The sequence below is a fragment of the Xyrauchen texanus genome, chromosome 6 (genome assembly GCF_025860055.1).
Source record: "Xyrauchen texanus isolate HMW12.3.18 chromosome 6, RBS_HiC_50CHRs, whole genome shotgun sequence".
NCBI classification, from domain to species: Eukaryota; Metazoa; Chordata; class Actinopteri; order Cypriniformes; family Catostomidae; genus Xyrauchen; species Xyrauchen texanus.
This window is the reverse complement of record NC_068281.1, coordinates 46,216,765-46,234,835: the sequence shown is the minus strand read 5'-3', so window position 1 is coordinate 46,234,835 and position 18,071 is coordinate 46,216,765. Positions and strand designations below refer to the sequence as shown.

Genomic DNA, 18,071 nt, shown 5'->3' with positions numbered 1-18,071 from the left:
GGTCCTTGTCCAATAGAGGACCTGTAATTTTCAAACAGCTTGTTCTGAGATAGTGTTTATGATTAATGGGGATTAAAAAAAAGGAGTGGTGGATTTTTATCATTATAGGGTTGTGTACACACACTGCAACACACATTTATGTTCAAACACCATGTAAAAGTGCATTTTGCATAAAAGGTCCCCTTTAAAATATGAATAGCCTACCACTTAAATTTCCCAACAAGACTAAAAACATTTGTACAAAGTGTACATTATTGTATTTATATTTATTATTGTTCTACCATCTTGACACTCACGAGAAGACATCTGCGCATAGTGCCCACATGTGACTGTAATACAGTACTAAAGTTATTAATAATAACATCCATTTGTTATAAGACGGGTCCCAAAGAAACCCAAAATCACAGGACTTAATGACTACAAACCCCTCGCCCTGATGTCTGTGGTCATGAAGTCATTTGAGAGACTGATGTTGGCCCACCTGAAGGACATAACTAGAGCCTTTCTGGATCCCCTTCAATTTGATTATCGAGCAAACAGTTCTGTGGATGATGCAATCAACATGCAACCCACTGTGGGCCCCGCTACCGGCGTGAAATGTGGGGTACGTGTAGGTCCCACACTATGGGGCCCAGGTGGGGCCCCAGTGGGACAGCCCTAAAGTGTGGGATGAGTGTGGGCTCCCCACACTAAGCAGAGTGGGCCCCCATTGCCCACAGTATGCCCACACTTTAGGCTGGGTCTGGGTTGTCCCACCAAGGGCGATTCTAGCTTAAATGGAGCTCAGCACCCCTAAAACTTGGAGTAAGAAATATTGTTATTCTAAAAAAAAAAATCGTCTTTGACAAGGTTAAATAATGTCAAAAACATACTCCGTAGTTTGTGGTTTAAAATGAATGTGTTAAGAATGAAAATGAAAACACCCCCGCTTAGCAAATGGTATCATCCTCTTCTCTTCTTCTACTCCTCTGTACCTGCACCGCTCAGCACGACCGTCATCCAGCGCGAAACACACGCAGAGGGAGAACCCGTTATGTAGTGTTGTGAATCAACTAAATTGCTCCAAAGCTGTGCCTCACACTTCTTTCCTTTTACCTAGAGTTGTTCCGATTCCAAAACCATATCAGTGAGTACTGGAGTCAGTATCCTGAATCACCATGGTACACCTATAGTAAGTGTTTATTTTCTGACTATTTTAGTCCAGCGGGTCGCCGCCGCTGTGGAGTAGCACAGGACCTGGGTGACTCGTCCATAGTCATAAACGGAGAGAAGTAGCGCCGGTTACAATGTTCTTCCGCAAGACGCGTGCAGTTCTGTTTATTAACTGCTAGAGCGTGAAACAAAAACAGCAGCGCGACAACTAAACTGAGTACCTGTGTAGTGCGTACGTGTGTCTCTGTTGGTAAAGTTTATCGTTAATTTGATACTCATTTTAACAATCAGGAGTCATGTAAACATGACATCACATGCGTCTTTTCTGCTCTTTTTTTTTCGGCATTTGGACCAGAGTAAAACAAACATATCACTGTATACCACCAGTATGTGTGAAAACACTCACTGTGGCTTTTTAAATGAATTGTTATTCATTCATAGATTTATATCTGTTATTTTTCAGTTGTGGCTGACTATCAAACTAGACAATAAAATAAAGTTTAATGTTTTTCTTTTGCTGTATTTATTCATACCTGTGACGCAGACTCAGGCTGGTTGGGATCCATATGCGTTTATTAGGCAGATCAAACAACACAAGAAGGACAGGCAGATTCGTAACTGGAACAGGCGGAGGGTCAGGGCAGGCGGCGAAATATCGAGGTAAGTAAACAGGCAGAGATAAACTAGGCTGGCGGCAAACTACGAAGGTAGGGGTAAACAGGCTAGGTAGGTACACTGAATAAACAAGACTAGAAGTAAACACGCTCAGAAATGTGGCCGGGGCTAACAAGACTTCGCGAGGAAGGAATTCACAGGCACGGTTAAAATAGACAGAGGTAATGAGAAACAGCTGGGAACAATCAGGGCATTTAGTATTCGGGCGAGTGAGATCCCCGGAGACCAGGGAGAGAGACGCCCTCGTCGGTGTTCGTGACAGAGCCCCCCCCCTGCGAGCGGCTCCTGACGTGAGGACGCGACCTGCGCCGAGGTATTCCCTGGGGTCGGGGGGCCGGTCTTCCCGGGTTGACTCGGTGGAACTCGGTGACGAGGTTGGGGTCGAGGATGTCCTCCGCGTCCACCCAAGATCTTTCCTCCGGGCCGTACCCCTCCCAGTCTACCAGGTACTGGATTCGCCCTTGGCGCCGCCTGGAGTTAAGCAGCTCTCGCACCTGGAAGGCCTCCTCGCCGCCTACGATCAAGGGAGGGGGACCGTGGGGTTCCTCCTCGTCGGCCCTCGGGGGGTTGGCCGGTTTGAGTAGGGAGACATGGAAGGTAGGAGAGATACGGTAATCAATGGGGAGTTGTAAACGAACGGTGACTGGATTTATCTTTCTGAGGATTTTAAAAGGTCCTACGTACCTTGGGCTTAGTTTTTTGCAGGGTAGGCGGAGGCGGAGGTCCCGGGTGGATAGCCAAACCCACTGGCCCGGAGCGTAGTCGGGGCCGGGTCGACGGTGACAGTCTGCCTGGACCTTGGAGCGGTTCATGGCCCGTTGTAGGTGAACGTGGGCCTGGTCCCATACTGCCTCACTGCGTTGGGCCCAGTCGTTGACCGCGGGGACCTCCGTGGGCTCGCCGGACCAGGGGAAGAGTGGGGGCTGATACCCCAGGACGCATTGGAAGGGGGTTAGGTTGGTGGAGGGCTTGAGCAGGGAATTCTGGGCATACTCCGCCCATGGGAGGAACCGGCTCCAGTCCGATTGGTTTTGATGACAGTAGGTGCGCAGAAACCTGGTGATTTCCTGGTTAAGGTGCTCGGCCTGGCCATTGGATTGGGGATGGTACCCTGACGAAAGACTGAGGTTCACGTTTAGGAGGCGGAAGAAGGCCTTCCAAACCCTGGAGGTGAACTGGGGCCCCCGATCCGAGACGATGTCTTCCGGTAGTCCGAAGAGACGGAACACATACTGAAAGAGGTGCTCGGCGGTTTCCAGGGCGGTGGGCAGCTTGGACAGAGGGATGAGGCGACATGCCTTAGAGAAATGGTCCACGACCGTGAGTATGGTTGTGTTACCTCGGAGTTGGGTAAGTCGGTAACGAAGTCCACCGCTATGTGTGACCAGGGGCGCCGGGGTGTCAGTAGGGGTAGAAGGAGCCGGCCAGTGGCTGTTTCGGGACTTTTGCCAAGTTGCACGGGCGACACCTCTTGATGAAGTCAGCGGTGTCCGTGGGAAGTGTCCCCCACCAAAAGTGGTTACTCAGAAGGCGCGTGGTGGCCGTGATGCCAGGGTGACCGGAGTGCGGAGCGTCATGTACCCAGTGGAGTATTCTTTCACGGAGGCTAAGGGGCACGAATGTCCGGTCCGGTGGGCACTCGGGAGGTGGCGGAGCGGTGGCATTGGCCTGGGCGATGTCGGCCTTGATGTCCCACTGGACGGGGGCTAGGATGAGCGTGGGGGGCACGATGGGCTCGGCCATGGGTTTCAGGGGTTTGACTTCGTACTGTCGGGAGAGCAAGTCGGCCTTGGTGTTCTTGGACCCGGGGAGGTAGGTAATGGTGAACTCGAACCGGGTGAAGAATAGGGCCCATCTGGCTTGCCTGGGGTTCAGGCGCTTGGCTGAGCGGAGGTACTCGAGGTTGCGGTGGTCAGTAAGAACCTGGAACGGGTGCCTGGCCCCCTCCAGCCAGTGTCGCCACTCCTCCAGAGCGGCCTTGATGGCCAAGAGCTCGCGGTTGCCGACATCATAATTCTGTTCGGCGGCGGTGAGTTTACGGGAGTAGTAGGCACAGGGAAACAGTTTAGGGGGGTCGCCCTGGCGCTGGGAGAGCACGGCTCCTATGCCGGTGTTGGAGGCATCCACTTCAACTACGAAGGGGAGGTTCGGGTTGGGGTGATGCAGGATGGGTGCGGTGGTGAATCGTTCCTTGAGGTGGGCTAGGGCCTGGAGGGCTTCGGCGGTCCAGTGGAGTTTAATTCTCCCTCCTTTTATCATGGCGGTGAGCGGAGAGGCGACAACGCTGAAGTTCCTAATGAACTTACGATAAAAGTTGGCAAGCGTTGGAGCTCCTTTACCGTGGCGGGTTGAGGCCACTCCCGGACGGCCCGTACCTTCTCATCGTCCATGGCCACCCCCTCGGGGCTAATCACATACCCCAGGAAGGCTACCGACCTCAGGTGAAACTCGCACTTCTCAGCCTTGGCGTAGAGCTGGTGCTGGATTAGGCGCTTGAGTACTCGCACTGAATGATGAGTTTCTGAGCTTAACGGGCACTTCAAGACAGTCCCTGGACAGAGTAGAAGAGAGCAGTAAACTCACCCCGGGAGCCTGAGGTTCGGGTGGTCGTGTTGGGCACGTGGCGCGAATGTGTCCGGCTAGACCGCAATACAGGCAGAGCCAGTTGGAAAGGCGGCGCGCTCTTTCCTCCTGAGTCAGGTGGGCTCGGTCGACTTGCATGGGTTCTGAGGTTAAGGGCTGCTGGGGCGCCGAGGCGGGCTGCAAGGTGAACCTGCCCGGTCGTCTGGAGCGGATGAGGTTATCCACACGGATGGCCAGAGAGACAAACTGATCGAGGGAAACCCCCTCATCGCGGCAGGCCAGCTCCGACTGGAGATCCGTATTTAGCCCCTGCCGGAAGAGGAGTTTCAGGGGGGATTCGGGCCAGCCAGTTTGAGTGGCGAGAGTACGGAAAGCAAGGGCGTAATCCGCGTCCGTGCGTGTTCCCTGACGAAGCGCCAACAGCTGCTCTCCGGCGCTCTTACCGCTCTCGGGGTGGTCGAACACATCAATCAGGCTCTGCATGAATGAGTCAAACGTAAACTGTGCGTACCCCTGGTTGGTCCAGACCGCTGTTGCCCAGTCGAGCGCTCGGCCAGTAAGCACTGAGTTGACAAACAAGATCTTACTTTCATCGGTTGGGTACAGCGCCGGTTGTTGCGTAAGGAAAATCGAGCACTGCATAATGAAGCCCCTGCATTTTGAGGGCGTGCCGTCGAATTTCTCTGGGAGCGCCAGGCGCGGGCTGGCGGACGCTGGGCTGGGCGGAGGTGCGTCGACTGCGGGCGGTGCAGCGGCTGCGGGCGCGGGAGCAGGTACCGGTGGGGGTGCGCGCGCCGCCTGGAAGGTGCGCACGATCTCCTCTACAGCCGCTGTGAGCCGCCCGAGCTGGTGTTGTTGGGCGGCCAATTGGTTAGCTTGGGTTGAGAGTTCCTCCGACATGCGGGTAATTATCGCTGGATCGATAAGCGTTGAAGTCTTCTGTGATGCAGACTCAGGCTGGTTGGGATCCATATGCGTTTATTAGGCAGATCAAACAACACAAGAAGGACAGGCAGACTCGTAACTGGAACAGGCGGAGAGTCAGGGCAGGCGGCGAAATATCGAGGTAAGTAAACAGGCAGAGATAAACTAGGCTGGCGGCAAACTACGAAGGTAGGGGTAAACAGGCTAGGTAGGTACACTGAATAAACAAGACTAGAAGTAAACACGCTCAGAAATGTGGCCGGGGCTAACAAGACTTCGCGAGGAAGGAATTCACAGGCACGGTTAAAATAGACAGAGATAATGAGAAACAGCTGGGAACAATCAGGGCATCTAGTATTCGGGCGAGTGCGTTCTCCGGAGACCAGGGAGAGAGACGCCCTCGTCGGTGTTCGTGACAATACCTCACACACAGAGGATTTAACCTGAACCAGGCTTAACTCCTGAACTCCTAGCATTACACACTCTCTCTCTCTCTCTCTCTCTCTCTCTCTGTGCATGTGTGTGTGTGTGTGTGTGTGTGTGTGTGTGTGTGTGTGTGTGGCCTGCCAGTGAGCAATGGACATACGACAGAAAAAAGACAGATTCAGATGAGAGACTAGGGACAGTCCATAATGACCTCTGTCTTGTTTTTTGTTTTTTTTTGTTCTTCTGAAAAGTGTTAAGCTAAAGTAACAGATAATGCAAACCAGCTATCTGTTGTTGTATCAAATTACTTATCTATGCAATGGTCCCCTGCTTTTATTTATTTTATTTATTTCAAACCCACAATGGAGAATACAGCTTCTCTTGTGAAAGGAATTTGTGATTTAAAAAAGTTTCTAAGCCCAATAATAATAATAATAATAAAGACATTTAAAATTACACGCCTCTGTGTGCCTTTTGATCATATCATTCGAATCTGTAAATGGTCTCCATAACATTTTTGTGACATGACAAACTGACCTCAACTCTCCTGACTACAATATATTTGTGTATGATTGTCAGTGCCAAGAGAAAGAGAGGGAGATGGAGAAGGAGAAAGGGAAAGGGAGAGCATGCAGGAAGAACCAGGTGAGGAAACAACAACAATAAATTGACATGTAGTGAATAGTGGCAAGCAAAACAGTAACTACTCATACTCCTATACTAACTTATTGGCATTAAGTAGCCTATATTACATTTACTTTTTGTTACATTATTTTACACCACATTTTTTCATAATAAAGGAGGAGGAAAACAACAGGGAGAGTCCATAAGGGATGAGAGGGAATTGACTAGTGAAAGAAATGAAGAGACAGAGGGAGTGCAACATAGAGACCACCAAGCCAAAGCAGCAGAGACAGAAGAGAGCTGTTCAGACTTAACAGTTAAAGCTGTCTCAATACCCTGAAAAGTGTTAAAAAATCTGGATTTTGGAGTGTGGCAGTAGGCGGACCGCCCACTGCTCGGGAGGCCACCTCCATACCTCCGCCGTTTTCTCGAACAGGTCGAGGAAGGCTTCCGGATCATCGCTTGGCCCCATTTTCGCGAGGGCAAGCGGTGGGGTGGGCACCGAGGAGGACGCAGCACCAGCCCCCTCTCCGGTGATCAGGCTCCGCAGCGCTTGCCGGTCTTCGGCTTGTGCCTGGAGCAAGACTTGGAAGCGTTGCTCTTGCTCCTGGTGAACTTCCAAGAGGGCATGGTGTTGTGTCTGCTGGATGCTGGTGAGGGCGTTGATGACTTCGGCCAGTGGTGAAGGCTCCATAGCGGCGCTCTCCTCCAAACCCGGGTTCTCGGCACCACTGTAAACTCGTTTGGTTGAGTGATGGAGGAGACAGGAGACAGTGAGGCAGGTTCAAGGTTAGTTTTCTTTAATTTCTCTACAGATACGACGGTAACCGTCGTTGTGATTGCACACAAACAGGGGAAGCGTTCTCCACTCTCGGGCTGTCGTGTCTCATGTATCCACTCTCTCCCTCTCTCGACATTTTGGCGTTCCTTAAATGTCTCTCTCCGCATCACTATAACAAGACACAGGTGTTAGAGGTAATTAAAACCCAGGTGACAAGCCTTACCGCTCTCTCTCTCGCCCGCAGACCGACACATGACCACGCCCCCCCATGCCACATGGAGTTAGTTGAACCAATGTTAAAATGATAAAGTTATTTTTCAATAGACATATTTTTTGTTTTTGTGTGAAAAGAGGGTGGGTGGTGGCAGTGGGGCTCATTGGGTGCTCAGCACCCCTAAAGCTCTGACCCTAGAATCGCACCTGTTGAGAGGTAAGCATTTATTTTATTATTACAGTTTAGTGTTTATTGTATTATTAGATGGATGATAGTTATGTAACCCTATATCGTGACTGGTGGGTGTAGGTGTTGAGGTTCAACTAAAAATGATAAACGGTGTATAAATGCTGCATGACTCTCGGACACTTAAGACGGTTACCTTACGATGAGAACCGAAGTGTTGAGTGAAACTAGTGATGGTCAGTTTTATTTCATCAACCATTTAGAGTATGACTTGTATAATACAAACATTAGACATACGTAGCCTACCTTGAATTTTTCCACAGGTAATGGTCAATGACCGATGGTCAGTTTATATTTTCCTAATTTACAAAACTTATATAGGCCTACAAATACAACCCTAACACTTAACAATTAACTAACACATTAACGTTAATTACTCAACTACTAAAGCGAACTACACACTAATAATTAAAAACGTATAACTAAAAACTAACAAATTATTATCGGACAGCACAATGGATTTCCAGTCAGCTGTTTAACGGAATTAACAGTAGGTCGCGAGACAATCACTTTGAAATTCGCGCCACAAGCTCATTGAGTGACAGTTTGACTCGTGGCCAGTTCTGTTTATTTTGTAATGGACCTTTTTCACTGGCTGTGACGCATTTAAGCAATTAACATAAATCTGGCAAAGTTGTATATTTTTATTGTTAAAGAAAATGTACATTTATAATTGTACAAAACACTGCTGTTGCTGAGGGATTTACTTTAAATTTGACATCTTTCTCTTCTGACTGCCTTAATCCATCTCTTTATATGTTGAGATTATTATTTCTGTTTTATTCTGAAATCAGTAGATTAATCACTATTAATTTATTGTATTGTATGGACATCCATAGTAAGAAATAAAAACAGAAAAATAAATATATTGCCATACAATTTAATACATTTGGAGTAAATTGTAGCACAAAATTAATATTTGCTGTGGTCTTATGTACCTCTATGGAATAATTTTCTATACTTGTGTGTTCCAAACCCGGACATTTTAAAAGGGTCTGTGGTCTCCAACAGCAAAAAACCTAATCCACTATTGTGTTTCCATGACTTTCCAAAAGAGGGAAAAAATATAGAGAGATTGATTACATCAATCAGAAGAGAGAAAGATGTCAAATTTACAATCACTCCCTCTGCAGCTCTATTAGAAACCTCTTTGCAGCAGTGTTGACTTATATATATTTATATACACAAGTGTGTGTGTGTGTTGACTAGAATAGTAATATAACTTTACATTCATTAAAACATTACTAAATCAAGTATAAAATCAAATGAAAAAAATAGTAAAATATAAATTAAGTATAAAAAACTTTTACAAACTTTACTAGATTTGTTAATTGTTTACAATCTCTGGACTGCCCGATTATGGTAATATTTTTTCAGGCTTGTGGAACTAACTGATCACAATTTGTGTATTGTGTGTTCCACTATAATTCTAAAATTAATACATTTTAAAATGAAATTAAAAATTATATGTTTGCAAATATTCTGCAAAATCAGAAAAAATGGCAGAGAAACATAAAAGCAGTAATATTGCACTTTAAACTAAATGAAAAAAGCAAATAAAATAACGTAGTGATTAAAAAATCTTAAATATAACCACCTCCCCAAATCCAATGGCTCCATTTGCCATCACGCAAGTAGGCTATCCGTCAAGGACAACAGGTAGAAAAATTACCAACACAAACTAAGAACTAGACGATTATAAATGTAAAAATTATTATAATAATCATCATAATAAATAAGCCTAATAAATTCCCTTGTGTTCCCAAATTCCCCAAATAATGCTGCCAAATGTTCTTATCGAATTTGTTTATGTATTGCATTTTGGTAATAGTTTATCCTGCCAAAAAAAAGAAAATGGAACAAGATTTTTGGTTCAAGGTGAATATGTCTTGTATTACTTTATGATTTAATCACTTTGGTTTTTCATATTTTCAAAATGTTTTTTCCTTCAGTCTATCCATCTCATTAACAGATAAAACTGCCCCATTGAGCAATAATTATGTGCAATTCTCAGTTTAGTCTTTTTATATATGTGTATATCTATCTATCTATATCTATCTATCTATCTATCTATCTATCTATCTATCTATCTATCTATCTATCTATCTATCTATCTATCTATCTATCTTCAAATTCCTTGTATGTGTAAGCATACCTGGCAATAAAGCTGATTCTGAAGTTTGCAGATGACACTACTGTCATCGGCCTCATCCAAGATGACAACGAGTCTTCATACAGAATGGAGGTTGAAAGGCTGGCTGTGATGTAGTCAAAACAACCTGTAGCTGAACACACTCTGGTGGACATGATTGTGGACTTTAGGAGGAACACCCCAACACTGACCCCCTCACCATTCCAGCACCGTGGCAGCTGTGGAGTCATTCAGGTTCCTGGGCACTACCATCTCACAGGACCTGAAGTGTGAGACCCACATTGACTCCACTGTGAAAAAGGCCCAGAAGAGGTTGTACTCTTTGCCACAAGTTCAACCTGCCACAAGCGCTGTTGATACAGCTCGACTCAACAGTCATTGAGTCTGTCCTCTGAACTTCAGTAAATGTCTGGTTTGGTTCAGCAGTGAAATCGAACATGAAGAGGATTATTGGTTGAAACTTGCCTCCCTTCAAGAACTATACACTTCCAGAGTGAGGAAAAGGGCTGTTCAAATCAATCTGGACCCCACTTAACTTTTGCATTCTGGTCATCGTTACAGAGCACTGAGCACCAGACCATCAGGCACAGGAACAGTTTTTCCCTCAGACTATCCATCTCATGAACAGTTAAAACTGACCCATTAAGCAATAATTATGTGCAACACACAGCTTAATCTATTTCTATTTATCTATTTATATATATCATACCAATGCATTCTGCCATGCATTTCTCTCCAGATTGTATGTATACACACACACACACACACACACATACACACACATTGTCTTATTGTGTATTTCTTTATATACTTTATACTACTTGTATTTATATAATTTTTGTTCTAGTTTTTATATTATCTCTGTCTTGTTGTTGTATTTTTTGTGTGCACTGGAAGCTTCTGTCACAAACACAAATTCCTTGTGTGTATAAGCATACTTGGCAATAAAGCTCATTCTGATTCTGATGAATAATTATAATTAAATAAATGATCATTTGTATAATTTCTGTGTGCTGTCTCCTGATTTAACAACAATATCACCTCACCTGAATTATTTAAAAAAAGAAATCACTTAGCGTTTCAATGGTAAAAAATAAATACATATCAAATATTTAATCAATACAAATAAATAATAAATTCGGACACTACTACAAAATGTCCGACACCCATAGGAGGCGATTTCGCGCACACCCTTTCTGTGACGTCATAAGGCTGCGCCGCGACTCATCATTCTTCTGTTTGCAGGTTTGTGTTTGAGCGCTTCCGCATTTTAGGCGAATAAAATGATTCAAACCTGATTTAAAACTTTACATATAAATCCTGACCAAACGGTTATGTTTTTCAAATAATTGTTTAGTAGTTTATGAGGTACTGGCAGTTGGTTTTTCATAAAAGTTTTGTGTTTGTGTGAAGCGCAGATTTACAGAGTTAGCATTTCTTTTATATTCCGTTCAATTGTGTTGAGATTACTTAAATTAATTTGTTCAGAGATCTGGTCACACAGACAGAGTTTCATATTGGTAATTTATTTAATTTGTAATTTATTAAACACAGACATATTGGTAATTTATTTAATTTAAATTTATTTATTTTATTTACATTTTTACATTTATCTTTTTGCAGTTTGTAAGTTATTCAACATAGAATAATAAGCAGCTGTCAAAATATGTTCTTAAATTTAAAGAAATTTATACAAATTAAATTCTGACATTTATTTTTAATTTTGGCAGGTCTGGTCATCACTACCACACAGTTATTGTGAATCCACTCCTAAATTAATTCAGCAATAAATGCTCTGAATATTCCTGTCATCTTTGAATTGAAGAAGAGTTTCCAGAAGAGCAGGACAAACTTCAAGTGTGTCAACAATTTCTGACATATTACTGCAAAGATGGATTTTATTAAAGAGGAGAGAGAGGACATGGGTTATCCAGAAACACACAGAATGAAAAATGAAGAAACTGAGGAGCAAATAGGTTTGTGTTCATTCTTGATTCTTCATTAATGACTGCTGATGTGTGATTTGAGGATCTCAGGAAAATCTGGGATTTTCACTCATAAGAATTAAGCAGCATCTTAAATTAACAGTCCTTCTATTGTAGAGGTCTGCACAGGCCTTAAAATGAAACCCATACCTGAGACTGTGTGGCCCGACCATACCCGGCCTGAAACAATACCGTCAGATTTGAAGGCAGAACCCGAAAATATAATTTCTTCGCCAAGCAAGTACTGTTGCAATAGGCTATATTCATAACACTACTGAAACTGTAAACATACACAGTTTTAACAAGGCACGACAGACCCTCAATACACTAGAGCATAAGGAGAAAAAGCATTAACTGGCCATTTATTTGCTGAAAATTCTTTGTGCAGAACAGTCTGGAATAATATGAAACACTGAAACAGTCCCCTCTATGGTAGCCTGGGTAGCGAGTATTGACGTCGTCTAACACCCCTGGATTCTTCTCTAGCTAGGTCTCCTAAGCAACCAAATTTCTTTGGAGATCTAGCAAACCGGTTGCTAGGGAGGGTAAAGTCACATGCGGTAACCTCTGTGTGGGTGAATTAGGGGTTCTCGCTCTCAATGGGGTGTGTGGTAAGTTGTGCGTGGATTGCGGAGAGTAGCATGAGCCTCCACATGCTGTGAGTCTCCGCAGTGTCATGCACAACAAGCCACGTGATAAGATGCACGGATTGACTGTCTCAGAAGCGGAGACAACTGAGACTTGTCCTCCGCCACCCGGATTTAGGTGAGTAACTGCGCCACCACGAGGACCTACTAAGTAGTGGGAATTGGGCATTCCAAATTTCCACTGCTCCAAAACTGCCATAAAAAAGCCAGACTACAGTTTGCAAGTGCACATGATGATGATCTTACTTTTTGGGAAAACCTCTGGTCTGATAAAACAAAAATGTGAACTTTTTGGCAATAATGGCCATCGTTATGTTTGGAGGATAAAGGGTGAGGCTTGCAAGCCGAAGAACACCATCCCAACCATGAAGCAGGAGGGACTGGTGCATTTCACAAAATAGATGGCATCATGAGAAAGGAAAATTATGTGGATATATTGAAGCAACATCTCAAGACATCAACCATGAAATTAAAGCTTGGTCACATATTGGTCAAATGGCAACAATGACCCCAAACATACCTCCAAAGTTGTGGCAAAATGGCTTAAGGACATCAAATGGGGCTTTTCCACTGCAAGGTACGACTCGACTCTGCACACTTTTTTAGGTTTTTCCTCTGTGGATGGTACTTGGTACCTGATACTGTTTTTAGTACCACCTCGGTCAAGGTTCCAGCCGAGCCGATACTAAATGTGACGTCAAAATCCTGCAGATCACTGATTGTCAGGGAGAATTGTCACTACCAGTGTCTCTGGATTTCCGACACGCTATGAACTATGACGATCAGCCTATAATCCCACCCATGTTGAGGTGGCACCAAACTGTAGTGGAAACGCAAGCTCAGAAAAGTTAAATGAGCAGAGTTGAGTCGAGTCGAGTCGAACCGTAACGTGCAGTGGAAAAGTACCAAAAGTCAAGGTATTGGAGTGACCATCACAAAGCCCTGAACTGACAATTTGTGGGTCGAACAGAAAAAGCGCGTGCGAGCAAGGATGCCTACAAACATGACACCATAACCAGTTACACCAGTTCTGTCTGGAGGAATGGGCCAAAATTCCAGAAACTTATTGTGAGAAGCTTGTGGAAGACTACCCAAAACCAAGTGTAACCCAAGTTAAACAATTTAAAGGCAATGCTACCAAATACTTACAAAGTGTATGTAAACTTCTGACACACTGGGAATGTGAAGGAAATAAAAGCTGAAATAATTCATACTCTAATATTATTCTGACATTTCTCATTCTTAAAATCAAGTAGTGATCCTAACTGACTTAAGACAGGGAATGTTTTCTACAATTAAAGGTCAGGAATTGTGGAAAAACTGAGTTTAAATGTATTTGCTAAGTTGTATGTAAACTACAGACTTCAACTGTATTACATGCAGTATTATCTCCAAAACAGCTCCATGTGAGTCATAAAAGGCATATAGATCCATGTTTTATATAAATAATAATAAAAACAACATCCCCAAAGCTACACCTCGGCCTACCCCAGGTTGCTGTTGCAAGGATCATTTTGATTTAGCCATTGTTCAATAATGCAGATTAATTTACAAAACATAATTGACTGAAAAAATAAATAAATAGAAATCTCTCACTTTCTGAATGTTTGGCAAGTTCAATTAGTGATAGCTAAATGATTAGTAGTTAAATACTAATTGTTAAATCATTAGTTCAATTAAAGAAAAAATGGTTCGATGCCTCTAAAGAATTGCCGAAGCTCTTTACGCCAATTCACTTGCCCATGTAAATTAGACGTCTTTCATAATAAATGACATCACGTGATTTAGCTCTTTTAGTGACATTTCAGCGAGCCTTTGGTGACTTCCCATGTGAAGTAGTTGGTAACACCTGCCGAATGAGAGATGAAGATATAACATGGCGTCTGTACTTCTAAAGCAAAGTCAAGTTGGATTACAAGGCAATTTCTGCTCTCTTTGTATTCAGTTCTTATTTATGGATCCGCTTTTATGGTGGAAAAAATACTCTAAAGGCTTAACAGACAGGTATGCTTGAAATCTCTTAACACAGAATAAAAACATGTGAAATGAGAGTCTTTATGTAGACTCAAGTGTTTATATATGTGCATTACCCACTTGCCATCAGTATTGGTTTCTATGTAAGCTCCGGGTGAGAGCTAATGTTTTTTTTTACTGTACATTTAAAAAAAAATAAAAATTTTAACGTACTCTTTAACACACACACACGCAAAAAAAAGAGTACCCGATTACTCCTAAATTAGAGTACTCGACTACAAAATTACTCAAATGCCTGCCCCTAATCATTTTCTGTTCATTTCACATTTGTTGCTATTTAATTGATTTTTGACTATTTATTGTGTTTGTTTTAGACCTGATGGAAGTGAAAAAGGAAAAAGAAGAACTGAATGAAGTGGAGGAGAAGCATCAGCATCAGAAATCTCCTAATGTCACACCTGGAGAGAAATCATTTAGTTGCTCACAGACTGAACAGAATTCCTCACAACAAACAAAGGCTCATATAAGAATTAACAACGCTAAGAACGTTTACACATGCCCTCAGTGTGGAGAGAACTTCACTCGTAAAGATCATCTTAAGAATCACGCAACAATTCACGCTAAAGATAAGCCTCTCGCATGCCTCCAGTGTGGAATGAGATTCAAATATCAAGTAAACCTTGATAGGCACGTGACTGTTCACACTGGAGAGAGGCCCTTTGTGTGCCCTCACTGCAGAAAGGGTTTCTCGTATTTAAAATGTCTTGAAAATCATCTATACTATCAGCACCCTGAAGCAAACTGTGATGAATGTGATAAAAGTGTTATTGCGGTTTCAAATGAAAAGTCCTATTTGTGTTCTGTTTGCGGAAAAAGCTTTTCATGCTTGCACCGTTTTAAAGAGCACCAGGAAATTCATAGTGGGAAAGCTTTTGTGTGCCCTGAGTGTGGCGATGCCTTTACAGGATCCGGCAACTTGAAGATGCACCAAAGAATCCACATTAAAGATAAACCCTACAAGTGCTCGCGGTGTGGAAAGTGTTTCACTCATTTAGCAGCCTTGAAATCACATGAGAAAGAGCATACTGAAGAGAAGCCTTCAAGTGGGATGACTTACACCCGATCAACTCATTTCAAAAAGCATTCTGGAAAGATGTGAGTGAAGTTCATCTTTAGGTCCAATGTTTGAAACCGTGTGAATTTCAGAAAAATCCAAAGTGACATTTTTCTCTTAAAAGAGATAGTTCACCCAAAAAAAGAAAATGAATGAAATGAATCATTTAGTCACCCTAGTCTCAGACTCGTATGACTTTCTTCTGCGGAACACAAAGATAATTTGTTGGAGAAACAATGTAAATATATATCCATACAATCTAAATCAATGTGGTCCAAAACTTTTCAAGCTTCAAAAAGTACATAAAGATAATCCATGTCTTTTGAAGTGAAGTTTTGGTTGAGAAATGTAGCTCCTTTTTCACTATAAATCCTGCTATCTGCTGTCTCCTTGACACAGTCATTACACTTCTTCATGCTTGGCACATACATCAAGCTTGGAAGTTTGGACCCCTTTGACTTGCTTTGTATGGATATATTTGCATCATATGTCCATCAAAATATTGTTGTTTGTGCTCCACTAAAGAAAGTAGGGTTTGATGACTGAAGGTCCCGGGTCCTGGCTCAACTGGACCTTTCTGTTTGGAGTTTGCATGTTCTCCACGTGTTCACATGGGTTTCCTCTGGGTACTCTGGTTTCCCTAACAGTTGAAAAAAATAAATCCTGGTTAAGTTATTTGGAGACCCTAACACTGGCTGTAGGCAATTGCATGACCTGCAACCCTACATAGGACAAGCAACTATAAGATGTAAAAATGATTCAGTTGAATGGATACATAACTATAATAGACATTTCAATTAATGTGCTTGTATAACAGTTACTCTCCATCATGTTTCAGAAGATCTGGATGTTCTGAAATGTGATGGAGAGTAATTGTTATACATATTAATTGAAATGTCTATTATAGTTATGCATCCATTCACTTGAATCTTTTTTTTTTTTTTACATTTTGTTAGCTGTTGAAAAGTGATGAAGCATTGAGAATTTGAGAATCAACTAAACAGCCTTTCTTGCTGCAAAATCAATAACAGATTATTCTACATTGTTCGAGGCTTAAAAAGTCAACTATATTTACTGTGCGGATGAAAATATTTCTAAGGAAATGCTTTTTGGTTATTTCAGTATTTTAATGATTTACTTGCTTTGTAGAATCAAGTATAGCTTTTGCATATTTATAGGTAAATAATTATCAATTATTTTATCCAGGGTTCCAACAATCATGGAAAATCTGAAAATAGGTCATATAAAAACATGTGAGTTCCAGGCCTGCACAGTCACGGAAGTACAACAAATAGTTAGTCATATCAATTTCTATTGTAAATTTAATTTTGCTCTACCTGGAGACTCCTGTGAGCCACATTCAGATCTGAGGTCATTTGTGTGTGTGTGACTTTTTTTGTTTAAATGAATGGTCCAGGATCAGAACAAGTTAAGCTCAATCAACAGCATTTCTGGTTTAATGTGGATTACCACAAAAATTAATAGAGACTCGTCCCTCATTTTCTTTAAAAAAAAAAAAAACTCTTTAAAGTGTGGCACTTAAAATGGAAGTGAATGGGGCAATTCTTGCTAACCTTGGATTTTTTAAATCAAAATAAATTTTTGTGGTTATCAACATTATGCCACAAATGCTGGTGATTGAGCTTAACTTGTATTGAACCCGGAATATTCCTTTTTAAATAGGTGTTTAAATCTCTTTGTTCCAAGGATCGGTAGACTACCTGATGTACACTTGGAAGTACCACCTTACAATCTCTATAAAATGAGTTTCAAAACAATTATGCCATAATCATTCAGGACTAAAGACATAGAAGAAGAACCCTGTATATCTTATTTCCAAGTCTTGTACATTGTGCATATTTTCTGGTCAATTCATATTACTGTACAGTTTTTCTGAGCTGATTAAAGGAGATGCATCGATAAATAAAAAGACTGTTGGACTGAAATCACTCCGAGACTACTGTCTATGACTCCATTAACCAGTCAAATGTCTTGCAGTTTGAAGAAAAAAAAAAAAAATGTCTATATTTGCCAGATCAGTATAGCTTGGACATGGGTTAGTATGTTCGGAGTTATAGGAGACGTTAATAATTTATTGTATCATTTAACCAAGGTTGCTAATGTGTAGCGTTAGTGTGTAGTGTGCTGATTGGATGTGAAATTACCAGAAATGAAAAGGAGCAATATATTGTCCAGAGTGGCCTATTTAATAGTTCTGTTATTTTTGCAACTACATTTTACTCCCATATCTTTACTAAGGAATGGAATAGGGATACGCAAGATACATTGCTTAGGAGCCTCTTTAACTTAAGATAGATACATATATAGTCAGAGAGATACCGTTGAAGTTAGAAGTTTACATACACTTAGGTTGAAGTCATTACTTGTTCTTCACATATTTAATATTAGCAAACTATAGTTTTGGCAAGTCATTTAGGACAGCTACTTTGTGCATGACATGAGTAATTTTTTCCAACAATTGGGTCAGAAGTTTACATACACTAAGTTGGAGAATTCCAGAACATTATTTCAAGATTTTAAACAATTAGCCTCTGGTGTACCTTTGGATTTATG

The 18,071-nt window shown here is 42.3% G+C and overlaps 1 protein-coding gene across 3 annotated transcripts in view; it reads left to right on the top strand.

Moving 5' to 3' along the window:
* Positions 1 to 17,548, top strand: part of LOC127644569 (oocyte zinc finger protein XlCOF2-like) — a 45,563-nt gene extending 28,015 nt beyond the window's left edge. Inside the window, exons 1-3 of one of the 3 annotated variants that reach the window (XM_052127798.1) lie at positions 10,998 to 11,022; positions 11,508 to 11,753; positions 14,758 to 17,548. In XM_052127798.1, coding sequence (XP_051983758.1) covers positions 11,669 to 11,753; positions 14,758 to 15,542 — 870 coding nt within the window. In that variant the 5' untranslated portion in view covers positions 10,998 to 11,022; positions 11,508 to 11,668 and the 3' untranslated portion in view covers positions 15,543 to 17,548. Of the gene's footprint in view, positions 1 to 10,997; positions 11,023 to 11,150; positions 11,298 to 11,507; positions 11,754 to 14,757 lie in introns of those variants that run through there. The other 2 variants (XM_052127796.1, XM_052127799.1) reach the window with 2 other exon arrangements.
* The last annotated feature ends 523 nt before the right edge of the window (positions 17,549 to 18,071 follow it).